This window comes from Drosophila hydei, unplaced genomic scaffold (genome assembly GCF_003285905.1).
Source record: "Drosophila hydei strain 15085-1641.00,03,60 unplaced genomic scaffold, DhydRS2 tig00000060-arrow-pilon, whole genome shotgun sequence".
Classification (NCBI taxonomy): domain Eukaryota; kingdom Metazoa; phylum Arthropoda; class Insecta; order Diptera; family Drosophilidae; genus Drosophila; species Drosophila hydei.
This window is the reverse complement of record NW_022045656.1, coordinates 9559696-9580593: the sequence shown is the minus strand read 5'-3', so window position 1 is coordinate 9580593 and position 20898 is coordinate 9559696. Positions and strand designations below refer to the sequence as shown.

The 20898-nt window shown below is 38.3% G+C and overlaps 5 protein-coding genes across 8 annotated transcripts; 2 read left to right on the top strand and 3 right to left on the bottom strand.

The window, feature by feature from the left end:
- Positions 1-1257: 1257 nt before the first annotated feature.
- Positions 1258-6939, bottom strand: LOC111601240. Its single transcript, XM_023317738.2, has 4 exons — positions 6561-6939; positions 6347-6502; positions 1510-1674; positions 1258-1407 (listed from the first exon to the last, which is right to left on the bottom strand). Exons 1-4 carry the CDS (start codon positions 6612-6614, stop codon positions 1258-1260), a joined length of 525 nt encoding a protein of 174 aa, XP_023173506.2. The 5' UTR covers positions 6615-6939.
- Positions 2140-3224, top strand: LOC111601239 (receptor expression-enhancing protein 2). The gene has a single exon (XM_023317737.2). The coding sequence runs from the start codon at positions 2287-2289 to the stop codon at positions 3085-3087; it is 801 nt and encodes a 266-aa protein (XP_023173505.2). The 5' UTR covers positions 2140-2286; the 3' UTR covers positions 3088-3224.
- Positions 6939-9478, bottom strand: LOC111601238 (FACT complex subunit Ssrp1). The gene is made up of 3 exons (XM_023317736.2): positions 9275-9478; positions 7597-9186; positions 6939-7530 (listed from the first exon to the last, which is right to left on the bottom strand). Exons 1-3 carry the CDS (start codon positions 9326-9328, stop codon positions 6976-6978), a joined length of 2199 nt encoding a protein of 732 aa, XP_023173504.1. The 5' UTR covers positions 9329-9478; the 3' UTR covers positions 6939-6975.
- Positions 9479-9832: 354 nt separating this feature from the next.
- On the top strand, positions 9833-11961 carry LOC111601218 (gastrulation defective protein 1 homolog). The gene has a single exon (XM_023317713.2). It carries the CDS (start codon positions 9945-9947, stop codon positions 11886-11888), a length of 1944 nt encoding a protein of 647 aa, XP_023173481.2. The 5' UTR covers positions 9833-9944; the 3' UTR covers positions 11889-11961.
- Positions 11962-14007: 2046 nt separating this feature from the next.
- On the bottom strand, positions 14008-19241 carry LOC111601272 (major facilitator superfamily domain-containing protein 6). 4 transcript variants are annotated; one of them, XM_023317783.2, is made up of 5 exons: positions 19105-19241; positions 16500-16970; positions 15793-16441; positions 14522-15721; positions 14008-14467 (listed from the first exon to the last, which is right to left on the bottom strand). In XM_023317783.2, the coding sequence occupies exons 2-5, from the start codon at positions 16757-16759 to the stop codon at positions 14285-14287; spliced, it is 2292 nt and encodes a 763-aa protein (XP_023173551.1). In that variant the 5' UTR covers positions 16760-16970; positions 19105-19241; the 3' UTR covers positions 14008-14284. The 4 variants fall into 4 exon arrangements, with proteins under 4 accessions (XP_023173551.1, XP_023173553.1, XP_023173552.1 ...); XM_023317785.2 differs by lacking the exon at positions 19105-19241 and adding an exon at positions 18868-19035; XM_023317784.2 differs by lacking the exon at positions 19105-19241 and adding an exon at positions 18894-19035.
- Positions 19242-20898: the final 1657 nt, after the last annotated feature.

The following is a 20898-nucleotide window of genomic DNA, read 5'->3' as shown; positions in this document are numbered from 1 at the left end:
CATGCGAAAATTACTTAAAATATATATCTATAGTACATATATATATTTATATATATCTATAGTACATATATATATATTTAAATATATATATATTCATTGTAAGCTTTGAATATGAGAGAAAACACAAACAAAACTTATTATAAATGGGCTTTTTGTCTTTAGCTGCTAATTGCCACTCATTAATTTGCATGTGAAATTAATTGCCAACACTTATGCATTGTTGAGGCATGATTGTTGCTGTGGCCGTTTGTTATAAGTATTATTACTTCCTAGGCAATCGCTTTTGACAACATACGAAACACATTGCCTGTCAGTGGGGACTCAATAACATAAGATAACATAACATTTAAGCGGGATCCCACAAATCAGTTTTGGAGTTCAAGTTTTTGCAATTGACCCATAAATTCATTATGCATGCAAAAAGTTGGTAATTGAATTCATATATATATTTATATATATATATATATATATATATATATATATATATATATATATATATATATATATATATATATATATTATATATATATCTATTGCCTTTCGTAATTATGTTTCGAGAGACAGGCAGTCAGTTGGACAGCCTTTGGGTCGGCTTGAGCGCTTGAGGTTGCCATTTCCGTCAACATCTTTCAGTTATTAGACACAATTACAATTAATTTTCGTTTCAGTTTGAATGGGGCGCACGCAGCTTGATTGGCTGGACATCGGATACAGCGCTGAAAGGTCTTTGATTTCAATACAAGACTTGATGGGTTTTTAATGCCGGCCCAAATGTCATGACCGAGCATTGGCAGGGTCGCCAAAAGGCCTAAAGGCTAAGCCATGTGAATTAATATAATAGAAAAGTTTTGGGTTTTGCATGACCTTTGCGAGGTTCACTTGAAATGGAATTTTCCATATAATTGTCAAATTCGAAAAGTTTTCAAATAAAACTTTCAAATTTATTGCCAATTAAAACACACCTGGTTTCGTGACCCATATGCGTTAATGTAAATATCAGTGAAAACAATAATAACAATAACAATAACAATAAGAATAATTACAAATTAAAAAAAAATATTTTGATTGCAATTCTCGTTAATGTTCACATATTTCGAGTTCACAATTTACATATATGTAATTTGCAAATTAGTTTATGGCGCTGTCAGTGCATTCAATTATAATTTTTCGATTTATTGAAAGCATTTACGCACACGTTTATTTATTTATTTATATTCACATTATAATTTAATTACATTTAAATGCGCATTCAAATTTTTATTCGGTTAGCGAAAAGAACACCTTGAGCGAGACGCGCTCTCGATGGTCCAAGCTGAACGTCGAATAGATCGCATAGTCGCCGCCAGGCAGAGGTAGAAAATCGAGCGACTTGACCGGAAACCGAAAATGCTCCACACGCAGCTCAGACTAGAAATCGAAATACATTATAGATTGGCGCAAAGAAATATATTAAGGAAAAATATATCAAGTATGCGCAGAGTAAGCATTGGCTTAGCTTACACAACTCACAGGCAAGGGACACTTGTTGACATTTGTATGATTGGCGAAGCTATTGAAGACAATGTTCACAAATGGATGATTCCGTTTCTCCAGATACTCGCACATATTGCAGTGTTTAATGTCGTAAAGGAAGGGCTTATAGCCGCTGGCACGCTTCAGCAACTGAATTCGCATCTGAAAAAGTTGTAAGATAATTTTAAAAACAGCATTAAAATTTCTAAAATATCAAAAAATATATATTTAATTTTAAATATTTATATTTTTAAACATTTCTTATAAATTTATTTTATTTATTCAATATTTGTTCTTACTTATTTAATATTTTTTATTCTTTTTTATTTTTATTTATGATTTCTAATTATTTATTTATTTCTAATTTATTTATTATTTATGTATCATTCATTTACTTATTATTTATTTGATTACAATTTATTTGTGGCTATTTGTTCTTATTTATATTCTTATTAATATTTTATATTATTTATTTTATTTTTATTTATTACTTTTAATTATTTATTTATTTATCATTTATTTATTTATTATTTATTTACAATTTATTTATTATATTATTTATTATATATTTTTTTAATTATTTATTATTTATTCATGACTCCAGCTTAGATCATAAGTAGGCTCGAAATTCGAATAATCAAAACAAAATAGGAAAATAAAGAAATTTGAAAATCAATTGGTTTTACACTTAAGTGCAGAAGTCAACACGAAAATTCAAATTATTTTGTTACCTGTCGTTTGAAATCGATAACTTTGATATAATATATTTTAAATATGTGTTTCTTTGGGATAGTAACGCGAATCTTGATCATTGTCTTTGGTATACTTCTGCCCGCCCGCTACACCCACAAGGCACTTGGCACGAACGAGTTGATCGAATGGGCCAAATATTGGATTGTCTATGCGTGGCTCGTGATCATCGAGCTGTTTGGCGATGCATTCTTCAACTGGCTGCCCTTGTATATGGAGACAAAGCTGCTGCTTGTGCTCTGGCTAGTTATCTCGGCACCCCAGGCCAGCGTCTGGGTCTTCGATGCGATTCTGAACCCGTTGATGAAACGCTACATGCCACGAATCGATTATTTTCTTATGCACGGCAAGCGAAATATGCTGGGCGATGCCATAAACTACATTACGAAGTTATGCGTTCACTTCTTGGACACAGTATTGCCTTTCGTTACTCATCTATGTAGAAGACAATCTATGATGCCAGCCCAGAATGACATGAACGTCGCAGACTTAGCTGCCGCGGCGAGCAATCCATCGTTTCATGAAAGGGATACGAATGAAGATACATTCAATGGCCCAATGTGCAACACACACTCAAACACAACGATAGCGGAGCAAAAGAAATTTTCAAATCTGTCGCTACCAGACCTGAATGCCAAGCTGCCCAATAAGCCAAATAGAGCTCCACGCATTCCACAGAACCGGCCACCATTCGTGCAGGACATCTCCAATGACGAGTCGTGTCAGTATGAAGATCCTCTTGCAGGCATGGAGGACTTGATGAAATGCAATGAAATGCAAACTCACGCGATGCCCATGCGAAAGGACATCCGACGTCGCATTTAATAGAGCTTCTCAGCTTTCGAGCACAATCGAGCGGCACTTGTATTTCAATAAATTCTTTGTTAAACAAGCCCACACATTATTACTCGACGTGCGAATTGGCACGCAATGCTGCGTCAATAAACATTTTTTGAGTCTTATTTCGTTGTTTGTGAAAGTGAAAAGTGGAAAGTTAAAAGGTGCAGGGAAACCCCCTCAACATCTGGTCAAAAGTCAAACACCTGCAAAATAAAATACTTCACTATGAGATTTTGTTGTACCTAATGGCTTTGATTTTCATCCACTCGGACGTGACATATATAAAAATAATTATTGTATTTTGCATTCAAATTAATCTCTATATCAAAGAAATAATGTTTCAAAATAAATGTTCAATTAGAATATTTTTTCTATTTTGTTGAAATTAAACTTTTAACTTTAGTTTAACTTAATATAACTTAAATGTTGGCAAAAGATCTGACAATCTCAACACTTCATAAGACGAAGGTACCAAAAAATAAATGTTTCAAATTTCAAGACTTTGAATCTAGAGTCTTGAAATTTTAAACAATTATTTTTTCGGTTTGAGTTTAGTGTCTAAACCAACATTACTCTTTCACTTTGTGAACGAGTATTAAAAGTATTCTTACATAGAATTCCCTGACTACCTATTTGTATGCTAACAAATACGTTGTCAGTGACACAAGCAGATTCTAGTTAAAATATTTAATATTCATACTCCAGGGTATCCGCTCAGCTAATCTAAAGTCTAGGTATGGCTTTTTTGGAGTAACATTCCTCAATAGGCTACTCTTATTTACGAAGTCGAAGCTGCGTATCCTACTCAGACAAGTTAACTATGCGCCAAGGCAACGTTTGGGTCTTTGATGCACTTCTGAGTTCATTGATAAGACTCTAAACATATCTCTGTCTAGAACAACCTACTAAAATTAAATTAACATTAAAGTTTACAATTTTCAATATTTTTTAATTTATATAATATATATATAAAAATATATATATATATATAATATATATATATATATATATATATATATATATATATATATATACATATATATATATATATATATATATATATATATATATATATATAATATATTATAATATCTACTATTTTTTAAAATGTTCACAAACTTTCATTAGGTTTTGCTCTATTTAAAAATATATAATATATTTTAGCTTATATAATATATTATAGCTTATATATATACAATATATATGTTTTGTTAATCGATTTAAAATTATACTATCAAAATTCGTGCTCGGCATAGCGTGAATGATTTAATGGAAAATAAGCAGCTAGAAATTACACAAAGCCTTCTTATATATAATATGGTATTATAATGTTGTAGGTATTTATATGGATTGTGGCTAGGTCGAGATCATTCTGATTAAGCACTTATATACACTGGCGAGCAAAACTGTAACACACGTTCAATGTTCTCACTTCAACGGTCTGTATTATCTTTTCTACTTTATGCATGATAATGATCATAGTCTTGTTTTGTTAGGGAAATATTTGGCTCTTTTATCTATAAATTTGAAGACATTTGATTAGCAATAAGAGAAATACAATAGCAAAGAGTAAAAAAAGTCAAATGTTACAGTTTTGCACTGCAAATATTTTTAAACAAATATTTTTATTAAATTTTTTTTAATAACGGGTCCACAGCCCTTTTGATTTTTTGAGGTTGTTTATACGGTTTGGCATACTTTGCGTGTAGCGTCGCACCATTTCAGGTGGAATCGAGTACCAAACGTCCTTCGTTCTCTCTCATAACTCCATCCTGCCATTTGGAGGGGCCGCATATTTCGCAAGCTGCGATTTCAGATGGCTCCATACATTTTCTATGGGATTCATGTCTGGAGATTGCGGTGGCCACTTCATAGTTTGAGACTTTTGGTTCAATAACCAATTTTTCGCCAAATGGGATGTGTGCTTTGGGTCATTGTCTTGCTGAAAAATGCAATTTTCAACAGCCAGACCCATGTTGCCAATGACTCCTCCCAAATTTTCTTGAAAAATTTTTAGGTATTGCTCCTTACGCATTATACCATCAATTAACACTAAGGGCCCAACTCCATTTGTACAAATACAGCCCCAAACCATTATGGACCCGCCACCGTGCACCGCACTGTATTTGCCGATTGGACTGTGGGATTCCTAGTCCAATACCACGTCGTCTGTCTGACTCAAAACGATTAATTTTAGTTTCGTCTGACCAAATAAACTTGAAAAAAATTTTTGTAGCATTGTTTAAGCTTTTTATTTGTAACTTATGGCATGCCAATAAGCTAGATCCCAATTTTCATGCATTATAGCAAAGTTTCTACGCAAACTAATGTGCCTTTTAGCTAGAAATGGTTTTTTTTTCTTTCATTGGCCTTAAGCCCCAATCTGCCGAGACTGCGACGGACTGTCCACTCACTGGCATTTAAATTTAACACATTAGCAGCTGTTATTGGCGTAAAGTCGCGATTGCCTGTAACTAAGTTAGCCAAGTGGCGCGTGTCACGTTGGCTTAAAAGTCGCGGTCGGCCTCCTTTATTGATTTTAATGTTTTCTGAACTGTTTTTGTTTTTAACACTGCACAGTCATGTGGCTAACACCAAATTTATTAGCCACTTTCCTAACGGATTCGCCCCTATCAATAATTCGATTATTTCCTTTTTCTTTTCATCAGCCATCATAATTATTTTGCAAATTGACTTAAAATGATCAAGGTTTATCGATTTAAACAAAAACAAATAAGTTTTAATGGTAAAAAAAGCTTTGAAACAAAAGTAAATAGGTTTTGCTCTGCGAGTGCAAAACTGTAACATTTGACTTTTTTTACTCTTTGCTATTGTATTTCTCTTATCGCTAATCAAATGTCTTCAAATTTATAAATAAAAGAGCCAAATATTTCACTAACAAAACAAGACTATGATCATAATCATGCATAAAGTATAAAAGATAATACAGACCGTTGAAGTGAGAACATTGAACATGTGTTACAGTTTTGCTCGTCAGTGTATATATATATATATATATATATATATATATAACATTAATTGCCAGTGTAATGATAAAGGAAAAAGCTGTCATTAAAGTTTTACGCTAGAATAAACCTTTATCACCATTTGCCACAAAGTTGAGGTGGACTTTGGTCTAAGCGTTTTGACAAAACGTCCACTTGAGGCAGTCAACTTATGTCAGTCAAATCGTCAGTTAGGAGACAGCTAAAGTTTTTTAAGTGTATATGCAAACTAGACTTACCGCAATTGGCTTTTTTGGAAACTGTATGATCTTTACTCGCACGCTCATTTCAACGACGTCACGCTTAACCGCATAAAGGCGACAGGAAGTGAAGATGGTTAAATTGGCATCCTGGCTAGTGCACTCGACGTTTGTAAACTTGGCCAAGCCGTTGATCTGAGAAGGATGCCAATTAGTGAACAAAACTGTTGAGGAAACACTCTCTCGCACTTGCCTCCACCGCAAACCAGAGCAGTATCAGCTGCACCGTGAACCAAAGCAGCGCCATTTGCAAAATATTCTGTCAACTATTTTATAAAATACGCCGACATATCGAATATATCCGCTCTGCTTGAATGCAGCACAACAACGAGCTCAATTGCTAAATGACCCAACGGCTGATAAGCAACAAATTCATCAATAATTGGTCAACAATTGGGCTAGCAAACGGAAGTTTTGGATACATTTTATCGGCACAAAGCGTTTAATGAAAAGACAGATTCTGGACCATGCGATCTATTGTTTATAACAGTTATCTTAGAGTTATCTATGTTAATGTGTGTGTATTTGTGTGTGTATGTGTGTGTGTATGTGTGTGTGTATGTGTGTGTGAGTATGTATGTGGTAGTATGGAAATGTTTTTATTTTATTTAATCACTGGCTTCATCCTCATCATCATTAGAATCGTTGCTCTCCTCATCGGTGGCCTCAGCTTCGCTTTCGCTCTTTTTGGCCTTCTTTTTCGATGTTGCATCATTTGATTTGCTCTTCTTTTTGGCTGGCTCATTGCCGGACTTTTTGCCATCATCCGAGCTGGTGGAATCATCTTCAGATATGTATTCCTTGCTCTTAAAGCCGCTGCCCGAGGTATTTGACTTTTTCGTGGGTGACGGTTCAGAGATGCGTTTCTTTGGAGCTTTGCTGCTGGGGGCTTCTTCGTCGTCGCTGCCAGCATCTGCACCGGAACCTGGTTTGTAATTGCGCATCTCATCTTGATAGCGCTGCTTGTCCTTACTGGCGAGCTCTTCCCACTTGGATTTGTCCTTCAACTCCTTCCACATTTCGCCGCCCTTCTTAGCGATTTCTGTTACCTTTATTCCTGGATTATCGCGCTTGATCTGTTCACGCGTATCGTTTAGCCACAACATAAAAGCTGTCGTGGGACGCTTCGGTTTTCCGCTGTCCTTCTTCTTGGTGGTCTTTTTCTGAGGAGTGGGCAAAACGAATTAGTAGTGATAGCATTTAACAAGACTTCATTTTAATTCACTTACTGTGCGCTCCTTTTCTTTGTGTTTCTTCTCTTTTTTCTCCTTCTTTTCGCGTTTCTTTTCTTTGTGTTTCTTTTTGGCGGCTCCATCGCTGTCGCCACCGCCACCGCCGCCGCCGCTGGCATCGCTATCATCGTCCGAGTCGCTCTGCACATTACTGTCGTACTCCTCGGCTACATCCGATTCGTTTTCGTTTGGCTTGAAGTCCTCATCCGTGGACTCCTCATCGGAATCGTCGCCATCCTCGTCGTCCTCCTCCTTCTCGCGTGCCTCAGCCTTGAGTCGTGCCAGATAGGCATCCGGTTCGTTTTCATTGTCAGAATCGCCAAAGTCAACATCCTTATAGCCACTCTTGTCCTTGCCCATGTTGCTCACATGCAGCTTCTTTTGTGTGATGAAGTCAAACAGCTTGGCATACTCCTCCTTCTCAATGGAGGAGAAGATGTGCACAGTGCCATTTTTGAGAGTGACCTCAAAGTCAAAAGAGCGCGTCGAGCCGCCGCTGCGCGCGAAGTTCACTGAACTAATCTCCTCAAAACGTATGTGCAGTGGCGGCTTGTGTATGTAGATAAAGCCGCGCTCCAGCGGATACAAATAGCCGGCAGCAGCTTTGAATGAACAGCCAACTGCAGCAGTTCCAGAATGTCCAATAAAATTGCCCGGACCTGTTATCTTGCGTCCAATCAGGACCTTCATCACCTTGCCCATGACCTCATAGACCGGCCCAGACAGCTCCTTCTCCAGTTTGCCTTCATACTTGTCGCGCAGCTCCGCCTCGCTGAAAGGCAACTCAATGGTGGTCTCCTCATCGGGAGCAAAGAGTAGCACAAGGTAATGATAGCGTGTCTGACCTTGCTTAATGGGCGGATCCAGCGAGAGCACGAAAAACATTTGGCGGCTATCCTTGTGCGGCAGCATGAACAAACGCAGCACTGAGTCCATTGGAATTTTGTAGTCAAATGTCTTGCCGTGCAGCTGGAAGAAGGTGGAGAAGATTTTGATGTCGTATCGACCACGCGGCGTCAGAATGTGTATTTCACGGAATATGGCAATGGACTCGCCAGATGCCGATATAACCGACGCCTTGTTCATAACATTTTGATGGAATTTGTCGACAGGATCCTCATCCGCTGACTCGACAGCTGGTATATGGAAGCGCATCTCAAGCAAACCAACAGGCGCATCATCGTTCTGATGAAATTCCAGTGTGACCTCATTCTTGCCCGTGACGCATTGTGAAACATGTGACAAGGGCACTTCAAAAATGGTTTTTGTATCCTTGTCGAAGCTTAGCACAGAGCCCATGAAGCGTGCTGTGCCCCAGTTCCAGCCCTTGACACACATCTCCTTCTCCACCATTTCCTGCGAATAGGCTTCCTTGATGTACTTGCCAAGCTTCTCATGTTCGCTGTCCCGAAATCCACTAAAGCGGTGCAATGCACCGCTCTTCGTAAATATACGCAGGCCCCAGGTGCCGACGAACTTTTGAGAATTGATGAGATCGATGTCATCAGCGGCAATCTGCTCAACTTTGCCCGTCTTCGTGTTCTTGAATATGATGTTCTGTTCCGTGAGCTTCAGGCGTCCCGAAGACTGCATACGCATAAATAAATAATAACATTAGAAGAAAGGCGAAGAGAAAACAAATATCAGACAAAAGTTGCAAATTGCAGAGACTTACCAAAACACCGCGCACTTCAGCATTTATGTCATTGTACTCCAAAACATCTACCATCTTAAATGTGCCCTGCACTAAATACTAAATTAACAAACTGTAAATGAAAACAATGCCCGGTGTTTAACAAAAATACGCAATAAACTACGCACGAGCAAAATGCCGAAAGCCGACTGCGCGCCCAATTTTAGGTTAGATGCTAGGGATGAGACGCATTTATTAATTTGTAAGTAGTTACGAGTACTTTAAAGTACACCCAACAGCTGAGAATACTTCAAACAGCGACAACTGTTAACATCAATAACAGTGATGCTTATACAAAATGCTGTATGTTTACACATTTGGTAGCTTAACAGATTAAATTTAAATATTACTATCGTTTCTATCGTTAATAATCAATACATCATTTCATTCATTTCACTGAAATTATACATCGCTTGCATAAAATAAATTGTAGTAAGACATATAAAATTAAATAACAGTTTTCAAATAATACTGTAATTTTCACATATCTAGTTATGTTTGAGATGCAGTATTTTTTAAAGTAACCAATGTCATTTTTATCGATACATCGATAACTTATAAACAGCCAACCAAAACAAAAACCATTGCACAGTGGGAATAACAATAATTAGCGTTTTTCCTTTTGAGCTACAGAATTAAAATAATTCGTGTTATGCAGCGCGGCAAGATCTCGTTCGGCAAAATACAGCTGAACGTAAGCAAGACACCTACTAAAACCGCTGTCGAATCCCAAGATGCGGTCGGTTTCAAGAAAATAGACAAGCAACAGATGATACGTCAAATTGAAGATGTGGCCGAGGATCTGGAGAGCCAACATCTGAGAGATTTAATGGGCATAAGCAGCTTTGGCCGTAAGGCAGCCAAAGTGTTCGACATCAATGAGCAGATTGCCAAAGCGCGCACATCTGCGCCACCCGTGCAGGAACAAGAGACGAACGACGATGACGAGGATATAATTGGTCCTTTGCCACCATCAGCAGACACAGAAACCCAAAAGCAGCAGGATGAGCCTGGTACCAACTCTAAAAAGAATACTAATGACAAGAAGCACCAGGCTGACGATGAGGATGACAACGATGATGACGATGATGATTCCGATGAGGATGATGATAACTTAATACGGCGCATACCTTACACACACGAAGTACAAATGCAGCACGGATCCCGGGCCGTCTTAGCACTGGCTGGAGATCCGTCCGGCGCTCGACTTGTGTCGGGCTCCATAGATTACGATATGTGCTTCTGGGACTTTGTTGGCATGGATTCGTCAATGCGCAGCTTCCGTCAACTGCAGCCGTGTGAGAATCATCCCATACGTGGGCTTCAATATTCCGTCACCGGCGACATGATCCTCGTTATATCGGGCAATGCACAGGCTAAAATACTAGATCGGGACGGGTTTGAAAAGCTTGAATGCTGCAAGGGAGATCAATACATAAGCGACATGACCCGTACAAAAGGCCATGTTGCCCAGTTAACCTCTGGCTGCTGGCATCCATTTAACAGGGAACAATTCCTGACCGCAGCTCTGGACGGCACACTGCGCATCTGGCAGGGTCTACGTGCCAAGGAACAGCTGCAGGTGATCAAAACGCGAGCTCAGGGCGGCCTGAGAACCAATGCATCTGCCTGTAATTTCAATCGAGATGCAACACTAATCGCCGCTGGATGCGTAGACGGCTCCATACAGACCTGGGACACGCGAAAGATGTTCGTGAATACCACGCACTGCGTGCGTGCGGCGCATCAAAAGGGCTCAGAGATTACCTCCATTGTTTTTTCATACATGGGCCAGCAGCTGGCAACGCGCAGTAATGACGAGACCATGAAGCTCTGGGACCTAAGGAACTTTAGGCAGCCGCTGCACACGTGGTCGAATCTATTTTCACGCTACGACACGACCGACTGCTGTTTCAGTCCGGATGATCGCTTGCTGGTCACCGGCGAATCGCTGCCCAAGGAACAAAAGGAGGCCAATCTTTATTTTTATAACACACAAAGCTTTGAGGAGGTGCAACGCATACCCGTGGCCAGTTCGCACGTCATCAAGACGTTATGGCATCCCAAGTTGAATCAGCTCTTTGTCAGCTGTGGCAACGGCATCATCAAGTGCCTCTACGACGAACAGCGCAGCATACGCGGCGCCAAGCTGTGCGTGGTGAAGACGCATCGCAAGAGGCAACAAATGGAGATGGTGGGCGTGTCTCAGATTATAACACCGCATGCACTGCCACTGTTCCGACAAGAGAAGACACGCTCGTCACGCAAGAAGATGGAAAAGGCGCGCATGGATCCAGTGAAGTCGAAGCGGCCGGACTTACCAATTACTAGCGGCCAAGGTGGCCGAGTCGCCAGCTCTGGCGGCACGCTCTCCTCCTATGTCATACGCAATCTGGGCCTAAGCAAACGTGTCGACGACGACCAGGATCCACGTGAGGCCATACTCAAGTACGCCAAGGATGCTGCCGAGAATCCATATTGGATTGCGCCCGCCTACAAGCAAACACAGCCCCAGGCCATATTCTCCGAGAAGCTGCCGCCAACCGATGCCGCTCCAGCGGCCAAAAAACCCAAAACAGATGCAGACGAGACCTAATTAAGCAGTTCAATTTGAATGCAGAATGAAATAAATGTATTGAGCACGCCAACAGCGCGAAAGGCTTTCTCTACTCACTCGGTTTTCAAACTTTTATTAAACATACATATTACATGAGTTCTTGGATCTGATTATGTAATACGCCTGCATGAGTTTATGTAGTTGTATTTATTTGTTTTATGGTATGCGCTTTGTGTATAATACTTGTACATTCTTGTATGCATGTGTATATTTATAGTTAGTATAATTTAGATATTCAGGAGCCATTGACTAAAGTGTAGCTCGACAACATAACTTAAGTGCACATTGTACGTAATTATTATTATGATTTCGCTTTGTTTATGCTTTATATAAGTTACCCAAAGTTTCATAAATGTGCTGTACATAAGAGCTAGAGTATAATAGTAATCAGAAAATTCATTTGAAACGTATCCATGGAATATTTGAGTAACAATATCTAAGACAGTTGAATCATCAACGATAATCAATATATATTTTATGTATATATGTACTATATAGAGTATTTTATATCAAGTTAATCAAATTCAAAATCAAAATTTCTTCTTAGGTACATCTCCACATATATATATATATATATATACATATATATATATATATTAACTAGACATCAAATATTTTTTAGTTTTTTTTTTGGTTTTGTTCTTTCTATAGAGAAGTATGTATTTCAAAATAGCCATTTATAATCGTATACATATAAATATGTATAGTATATATGCGATTTATATAGTACATAAGACTAACATATTTAACAGTTGATTGTAATGAGGCGGATTTTCATAATATCATTCGTTACAGCATTTGTTTCTCAATTTCTTAAATTTCTTTTAGTTTTTCCAAAATGTTCAAATTTTATTTAGTTTATTTAGCTCATGTATTGTATTTAAAACAACTACGTTTGTATTTATATTCTTATATATATTTATATTCGTGTGGAATTTTGTTGAAAATATTCAAATCAAATCAAATTATTTTTAATTATAAATCATTTTTTCACTTTTCCATAAAGACATTCTTACACATTATTTATAATTATAAATTTAATATATCATAAATTATTTTTTGTTTTTGATAGATTAATTATGTTAGAAATAATGAAAATTTATCATAATAAATTATTTAAATTCTCATAAATATATTTTAAAATAAATTTAATATAATAAAAATAATTAAAATTTAATTATAAGTAATTACTTTACTTTTATATTTATAAATTTAATATATTAAAAATAATTCAAATTTAAAATTATAAATCATTTTTTAAAGAGTTTCTATAGTTTTGTTCGTAATTATAAATTTAGTTTAATAATAAATTTGAATATATTATAATTAACTTAAGTTTATAATTATAAATCAGTTTCTTAAATTATTATAGAGAATTTCTAAAATGTTTAATGTTTTTTAATTAAATATAAAAAAACTGAATCCTTTAAAGAACTGCCCAGAGATGACATAAAACTATTTAAGTTTTATTTTAACTGATGTTTCATTTATAAAATTAAATTTGTATTTTTTTCTACATTTCTTTATTTTTTATTGTTTGTATATATTATAGGTACTTTATGTGTTATCTCTTTTCTTTAAGTTGTGTGTGTGTGTTTGTGTGTGTTGTTGGTTCCTCTAGGACTATGGTGTGTTTCAATGATCCTTTAAGTATTTGCTTCCATATGATATGATTGCGATGCAAATAAAATATAAAATGCCTATTAAATATAATAGATTAGGCCAATATTATTTTTGTTTATGCTAAGCAACTATTTGAAAATTCGTTCGAATTGCTTTTTATAAAATAAAAAAAAACATTTATATATATATATAATAAACATATATATATATATATATATATTGTAGATTTTTTTAAGTGCTCGCTAAATATATATAGACCTAGATCTGTTGATGTTGATATTATTTTTCTTAAAAATTAAATTTAATTAAATGAATTTAAAATTTTCTCTTTCTAAATGGCAAATGAAATTAATTTTATTTAACCACTATTTTCTTTAATAAATTAAATAAGCAAAAAAGTATTGCTTATATATATATATATATGAACTTCCAATATAAAATATATTCATCATCAATTTTTTCATATTTTTTTGTGACTTATGTATGTGGCATTTAGCATGTATGTGTTATGCATGTTTCAAGCACCAAAACCCATAATAAAGCAATGCATTACGCAATTTATATTGCAGGCCAATGTCCAAGATATGTTTTCGGTTATATATATATATCTATGTAGTATATATACTGTTCAATCTGTGCTGCTGTGTCCATGACTATGTGAGTATGTATCTGCGATGGTTGCTTATGGCATGCGAGGACTGTTTCTTATGTGGGGAAGTCAGGAGGAGTTGAGTTTATTATTTTCTGGCATTTTACTGGGCAAACGGATTGTGCGGATTGGCGCCGGGTATATCCAGATTGCCGCCAGTTGTCTGGTAGGTGCCGTAGGGTCCGCCGTTCGGATTCATTTCATTCAAACGCGTATTGGACAGAGCACGAGGTATTGGATTGCTGGGCACGCCGTGTGGCGCCAAATGGGAAGTCTCCTCGGCCACCTGGGAACTCAAGATTATGAGACGCACATTTAGATATAGTTAGAGATCAGTTACCTGATGTGGATCCTCGGTGACGGGTATTTCCGAGATGAAGCCCTGTTCCTTGCGATAGAAATTGATGAAGATGAAGAGGCCGAGCACGAAGAGACAGGCGATACCATACCAACGGAAGGTAGCAGTAGTACCGTAGTAGGTGACAAACATACCCCCGATGATGGCGCCGCAGCCGCGACCCAAGCCATGATGGATGCCCTGGAGCACGCCCTGCGACGAGGCGCGCAGATGCTTGGGCGTATTGTGAGCAATGTAAGAGCACGAGGCGGCCCAAACGGCGGCATGTGTTATGCCCTGCATCAGTTCGAAGGGCAATACCATCCATGGATTGGTCAGATAGGAGATATAGAGGAAGCGAAGCACATTGCCAATTAGGCCCAGACAGAGCACCTTAACGTGCCCAATCTGGGTGATCAAGCGAAAGCTGAAGAAATATGCAAAGATCTCGGACACATGATTGATGACGGAGGCCACACCGAACAAGGTGGGCGTGCCGCCATAGTCCTGCAAATGCCAGAACAGAAAGGTGAAGATCAGGCCAATGCCGAAGCCCATAAACCAGGCCACAAACAGAAATGAGGCGGTCTTCAGATCCTTGAAATGTGTCAAAACTGTCATCCACTCGGGCAACTCCTTGGCCGTCTGAGCAAACACCTTGGACTCGGCACCGATATGCGGCTGCGGCTGATGGGCGGCACCTAGAAAGTTGCTCAAGCCACCAGCGCAGGCACCCGACGCGGCGCTGCCACTACCCACTGCCAGTGATGGTAAATTGAGCTGGGCGGCCAACTGATTCATGGACTCCTCCTCGGCCTTCTTGTTCGGATCCACAAACTGAGCGGCTGCCTGCTGTTGGCTCTCGTCGATGGGCTCGTACTTGAAGGTAATCTTCGAGGCGGAGATGATGGCGCAAGTCATCAGCACCGAGAATATGGAGAAGCAAATGTTATAGTTCTTCTCCTTGTTGCCGGCGCCGCACGGATGGTTCGAGAACGAGGTGGAATGATCCAGGGCAATGCCGACCAAAAACATCGAGATGCCCCAGCCCAAGGAGCCGAACATGCGCTGATGTCCATATTTATCCGCATCCTCGCCGAGCAGCGTTATGACCGCCGAGTCGGCCAACGTTATGGCCGGAGCACTAAAGAACTCACCAATCAGAATGACCAGCAGCAGCAAAAAGAACGCCTTCTGAATGTCCTGCAATGGCCGTGGGAGAATGGGGTCAATCCGGGTTGATCCGGCAAATCATCAAGACCGTGGATACTTACAGGCGTGCGGTAGACCATGGAGCTGAAGATGGGCGTTACATAGTCCCGATGATGCTTGTCATCGTAGTTGCTCACAAAATTGATGTGCACCGGCGAGATGCCGGCATCAATGCGCGGCAGCAGCAGCGATCTCTTGTGCCGGCTGTGCTCCGGCTCCTCGTCATGGGCATCATAGTAGGCCTGCTCCTGATCCAGCTCCAGCTGACTCGTCGGTTCGTACATGGCCGAAGTGTCGCGCTTGGTGCGCGTGTACGTGAGCACAAAGTCGGTGGCATTGCGCCGCTCGATGCAGTTGACAGCCTCCGGGCGGATGAAGCTCAGCGGTATGGTGAAGAGCACCCAGCAGGCGAGCGAGGCGAGCAGCAGCTTCTTGCCCTGACGACAGCGATCCGCATAGGAGCCCCAAAAGGGCGCCGACAGAAACTCGACAAAGGGACGCATGCCGACCAGTATGCCACATTGGCCCGGATTCATGCCCATCTGCTTGAAGTAGACGCCCATCAGCGGAAAGAGCGAGCCGAAGGCTGCATAGAAGAAGAAGTAGAAACTCTTCACCGGTATCAGCTCCTGCTCCGTGCCGCCAAAGAACATTTCCAAGATGCCCGAAGTGCCGCGTACTTTGTGCGTTGAGTCCTTCGCCTCCGGATATCTGAAAGTTCAAAGAGGTTAACCATTTGCTGGACACTGCTCGCTCGTTAGCTACTTACAAACTGGGATCCACTTCGCCGCTGGCTTCCACATCAACGCGCGGTCTGACGGACTGTGGTCCATAGCCAGCTGCCTGGTGCTGCTGCTGCTGCCCGTAGCCAAGGCCCGCTCCTCCGCCCTGATCATAGCCCCCCGTCGACTGCTCCTCATAGCCATAGCCCATGCTCGACTGCTGTGGCTGGCCATAGCCGGCGCTCGAGGCGGGCGCACCAAACGGATTGGCCGACCCACCACCAGCAGCTGTGTTATACGGATTCATTTATATATATATTTGTATGTAGGCGCACTCAACTCTGAGACGTGGCTGTGCGTTTGTCTGCTGTCTGGTCGGCCCCTGTCCTCTGGTCGGACTAACTGCTTCCGTTTGCCTGACACTTCCTGCCCTGCAGCGCTTTTGTTTCAATTATCCTTTTGTGCGTTGCTGCGCCTTAACAACTACAGCATCCTGCCTCCTATTATCCTTTCAGCAGCTGCTTGCGATGGACAATGGAAGAATTAGTGAGATTGCTTAAAGTACTGATTATAGCTGTGGCAAAAGCAGGTGAGTTACACGTGATTAGCATGGTAGATTTAGGCTCTAGTATGCCTTAGGCATAGGCAGAGCATGAGTATCAGAGTAACATAGATAAATAACTGTTATATGAGCTCTAGAGCTAATGTTGTAAGTGCGTTCACTATATATATATTTTCTGCAACAATAGCCATCAGCTATAAGCTCTGCTTAAATTAAAAAACAAAATATAAATATATATTTATTTATCTCATGTGTTCATTTAGCACCCTATAAAATCGAATTTGTAATTACTAAATTTTGTTGGTTATATTTAAATTTATATTTAAATTTATATAAATGTAAAATATTTAGTTAAAATAAAAAGCAGATAACATAAAATTTGTTTATATATGTCTCATATAATTAGCGCAAAATTTAATATTGAAATATACATTTAAATAGAATTTACAAGGAAATAAACAAATTTCATGAATTTAATATATATTTCTAGATATATCACAATTACTGTCCTCCGCGATCTTTCTCTATTTCAACTAAAGTTTTTCTTGTTTATTTACTAATAAACAAAGCAACAAATGAAGAAATTTAAAATCCAAAATATTATCTGGTTGTCTCTGCAAAGCTATTTTAAGCAGTTACCGAACTAAACATAAGCAGCTCTCTCTCTCTGACGGCTCCTGCTTCGTCTGTGCCTTGCTACTTTCGCTGCGCTATAACCACTTGAGAATTGTATGGTTGCCAAGATAGTAAAAGTGAGTGAAGTCAGCGTCACACCAAATGCATGCATGTGGGACAACTGAAAGCTCGACATCGAACCAAAACTGTGAACTCACACTTATTTTGGTTTATTTTGGATAAGCGAAAATTTAGTCATAAATATACATGTATATAAAGAAGAGATTTCTATAAAAATTTTATATTCCTATATTTATATATATATAAATATACATACAAACACACTTTGTACATCTACCAATCACCTGTTGCTTTAAAGTATTGTATGGAACTCTGCAAAGTATGTATATATACAAATATATATATATATATATATATAAATTTAAATAAAAGCTACAAAAATATGTTAAGCAAATGAAGGCAAAATAGCAATTGCTAAGCTACAAGCCAGGCTAAACAATTTGCTCTTTCAATTTCCAGCTGCCTTTGATAAATATCCTGATTATGCTGATTATGCCTCTCGGCTGGCATTTTCCATTTTTCCCTTTTCCCATTTCAACTGTCGCACTTAACATTGAAAATGCACATTTCATAATAAATGACAAAGCGAATGACACAATAAAAAACTGCTTGAGCGCACACGGTAGGCAGGGTGGCTTGTGTGAGAGGGACAGATAGACAGAGGGAGACAGGAAGTGGGGAGAGCGAACTACACAGGGCACTGAGCATAGGCTTGAGTGAGCATTGCATTAGCTGTGAGCTGTGAGCTGTGAGCTTTGAGCGTCGCGTCGCGTCGCGTCGCGTTCAACTGAGCGAATGAGTGAATTTTGTTTAAGTCACTTTTTAGCCTGGCAACTTTTTTTCTGTTTTATCACACATACGCAGAGTTGGCACGTTCTAAATGTAGGTAAGTGGGTTTGTCTATCAAAGGTATGGTGGGCATAGATGTATGTGTGTGTATACATATAGACACATATTATGTGCATGTATATAGAACAGACTTGTTGTTGTTCTATGTATATATATAGGATTTTTTACACAGGATGTTTCTAATTGTATTTCTTTAACTATAAAATTGACAATTTCTACTCATTTTGTATTAATACTGCAATGCCATATGCTATGTATATAATATATTTATTTTCCAGGATATGCAATTATATTCTAGCTTCAATTACACAACAATTGAAAAGACAAAGCGCACTTTATAATCCACTTGGCACAGACAGTTCTTGTCTCATCTATGTATACATATACGTATGTCTGCTGCATCTATATACGACTTGAAGGCCAGCATTAAAGACAGCACAGGAAAAATTTGATACAGCACACATAAATATATATTGCGATATTTTCGTTAAGGTTGTATTCAGGTTTAATTAAATTTTAAAATATTTTTTAACTGTTTTACACACCAATATTGTTAGCACATTTATTTAAAATTTTTTCACGGTTATAGCTGAAGGAATGTGTTACGTGCGTAATCGATAAGCAAAGTTTTTCTACAGACAAATCGCGTCTTGCCTCTATACGCGCATTTGACAATTTGTTCAGCGCACACACAGTTTTCCAAGAGCCACGAAAACAACAACAACAACAACATCAACAAAAACACTCAAGAACGAAGAAAAGCGGAAAACGGAAAAGCTCGCTCAAGCGCGTTTCGTGTGCCTAAACCTAATGAGATTCGACAAGGCTGACATACGACACGACGCGAGGCGACTCGACGCGATGCCAGCAACACCGGTTAAGAGCGAGTTGCAAGCAATCAAAAGAGAGTTTTCTTCCCAAAAGAGCTAAGAATTTGGCGCCATAGGATTAAGAACATTTGAAATATCTTTCTGAAAGTCTTTCAATTAATTTTCATGAACTCTATAATTTTTCGTGAATTCAGATCTAAAGCAATGAGGTAGATCGTTCGCAGATCGCAAAGGATACGAATGATACGCGAGCTAATTCAGTATACGAAAATGAAGATGAAGAAGATAAAAAACAGAGAAAAATGTTAACAATAATCTTTATAGTATTATTTATTATAGAAATTAATAATAAATTAAATTAAATGTGTGCAAAAAAATATATATATTTAAATGTATATGTATAGTTATTATAAATAAAAGTGCTTGGCACTAAACTTATCTCGTATTGTATAGCTGAAATAGATGCTGCAAGAGCAAAATAATTGATAAGCATTTGCCCGTGTCATCAATCAACACTTAGAAGCTGTTGTTATACTATATACATATATAATGCGAATAAACCACTTGGAAGCCGAAGCCTTTAGGCACAGCTGCTATATCACTCACATGGTTTTTTTTGTTATTCAATTTCTAGAAAAACCAGAAATTCCCCTCAGAAAAAAATGTTTGTTTGAAGGCAAAACCAATTAAGATGATCTGATGACGATTTATGCTGATAAAGACTTTTACATAGATAGACTTGCAATTCTTTTTTATTTATTTATTAATTTAAAGTAATTTAATTTACTTAAAGCTAAACATTATGTTTGCTTTAAGCTTTGTTAAGTTTATTTTAGCTTTCTCTCATTATTTCCTGTTCTCTTTGCGTGTGTTCCCTGCTCCTGCGCATCAATTTAATTAAGCTTTTGCCAAAATAAAACTCAACTCCACTCAACTCAACTCAAATTGAGTATAAAAGTTCTCTTCACGCCGATTTAAACTTCTCTTTCCCATTCTCTTCCTTTGTATGCTCTAAATTAACTGTTTCAGATTTGCTTAACGAAGTAACCAACATGCATATACACACATGCAAGTCAACATACAAACATACTTCAATACACATGCACTCATACCTATCCCACACATACACATCCACACAAGGATACATTTTTCGTTCAGTTTCGTTCAGATCTTTCATTAAAATCACAATAACAATAAATCACTTAAACTCTTCAAGCAAAGAAGTTTACAATTGCGATCAATAAACGTAGTTTAATATTTTTGAAAATTCAAAGAAAAGGCTGCACAGTTATACAAACAGGTTTTTATATATAAATTTATATATATTCATTCAAGCTGTTGCTGCTGCCTTAGAACCTACCACACAGAGGCCAGCAACAAGTGGAGGCAGGCAGCGAAATTTTTATGGCTGCAAACTATGCGGGGGGATTTTCTTACAGTCGCTCCAGATGATAAGACAACGAGAAAAAAGACAAAAAACTGGGAGCAATGTCAGCGAGGGTGAATCAC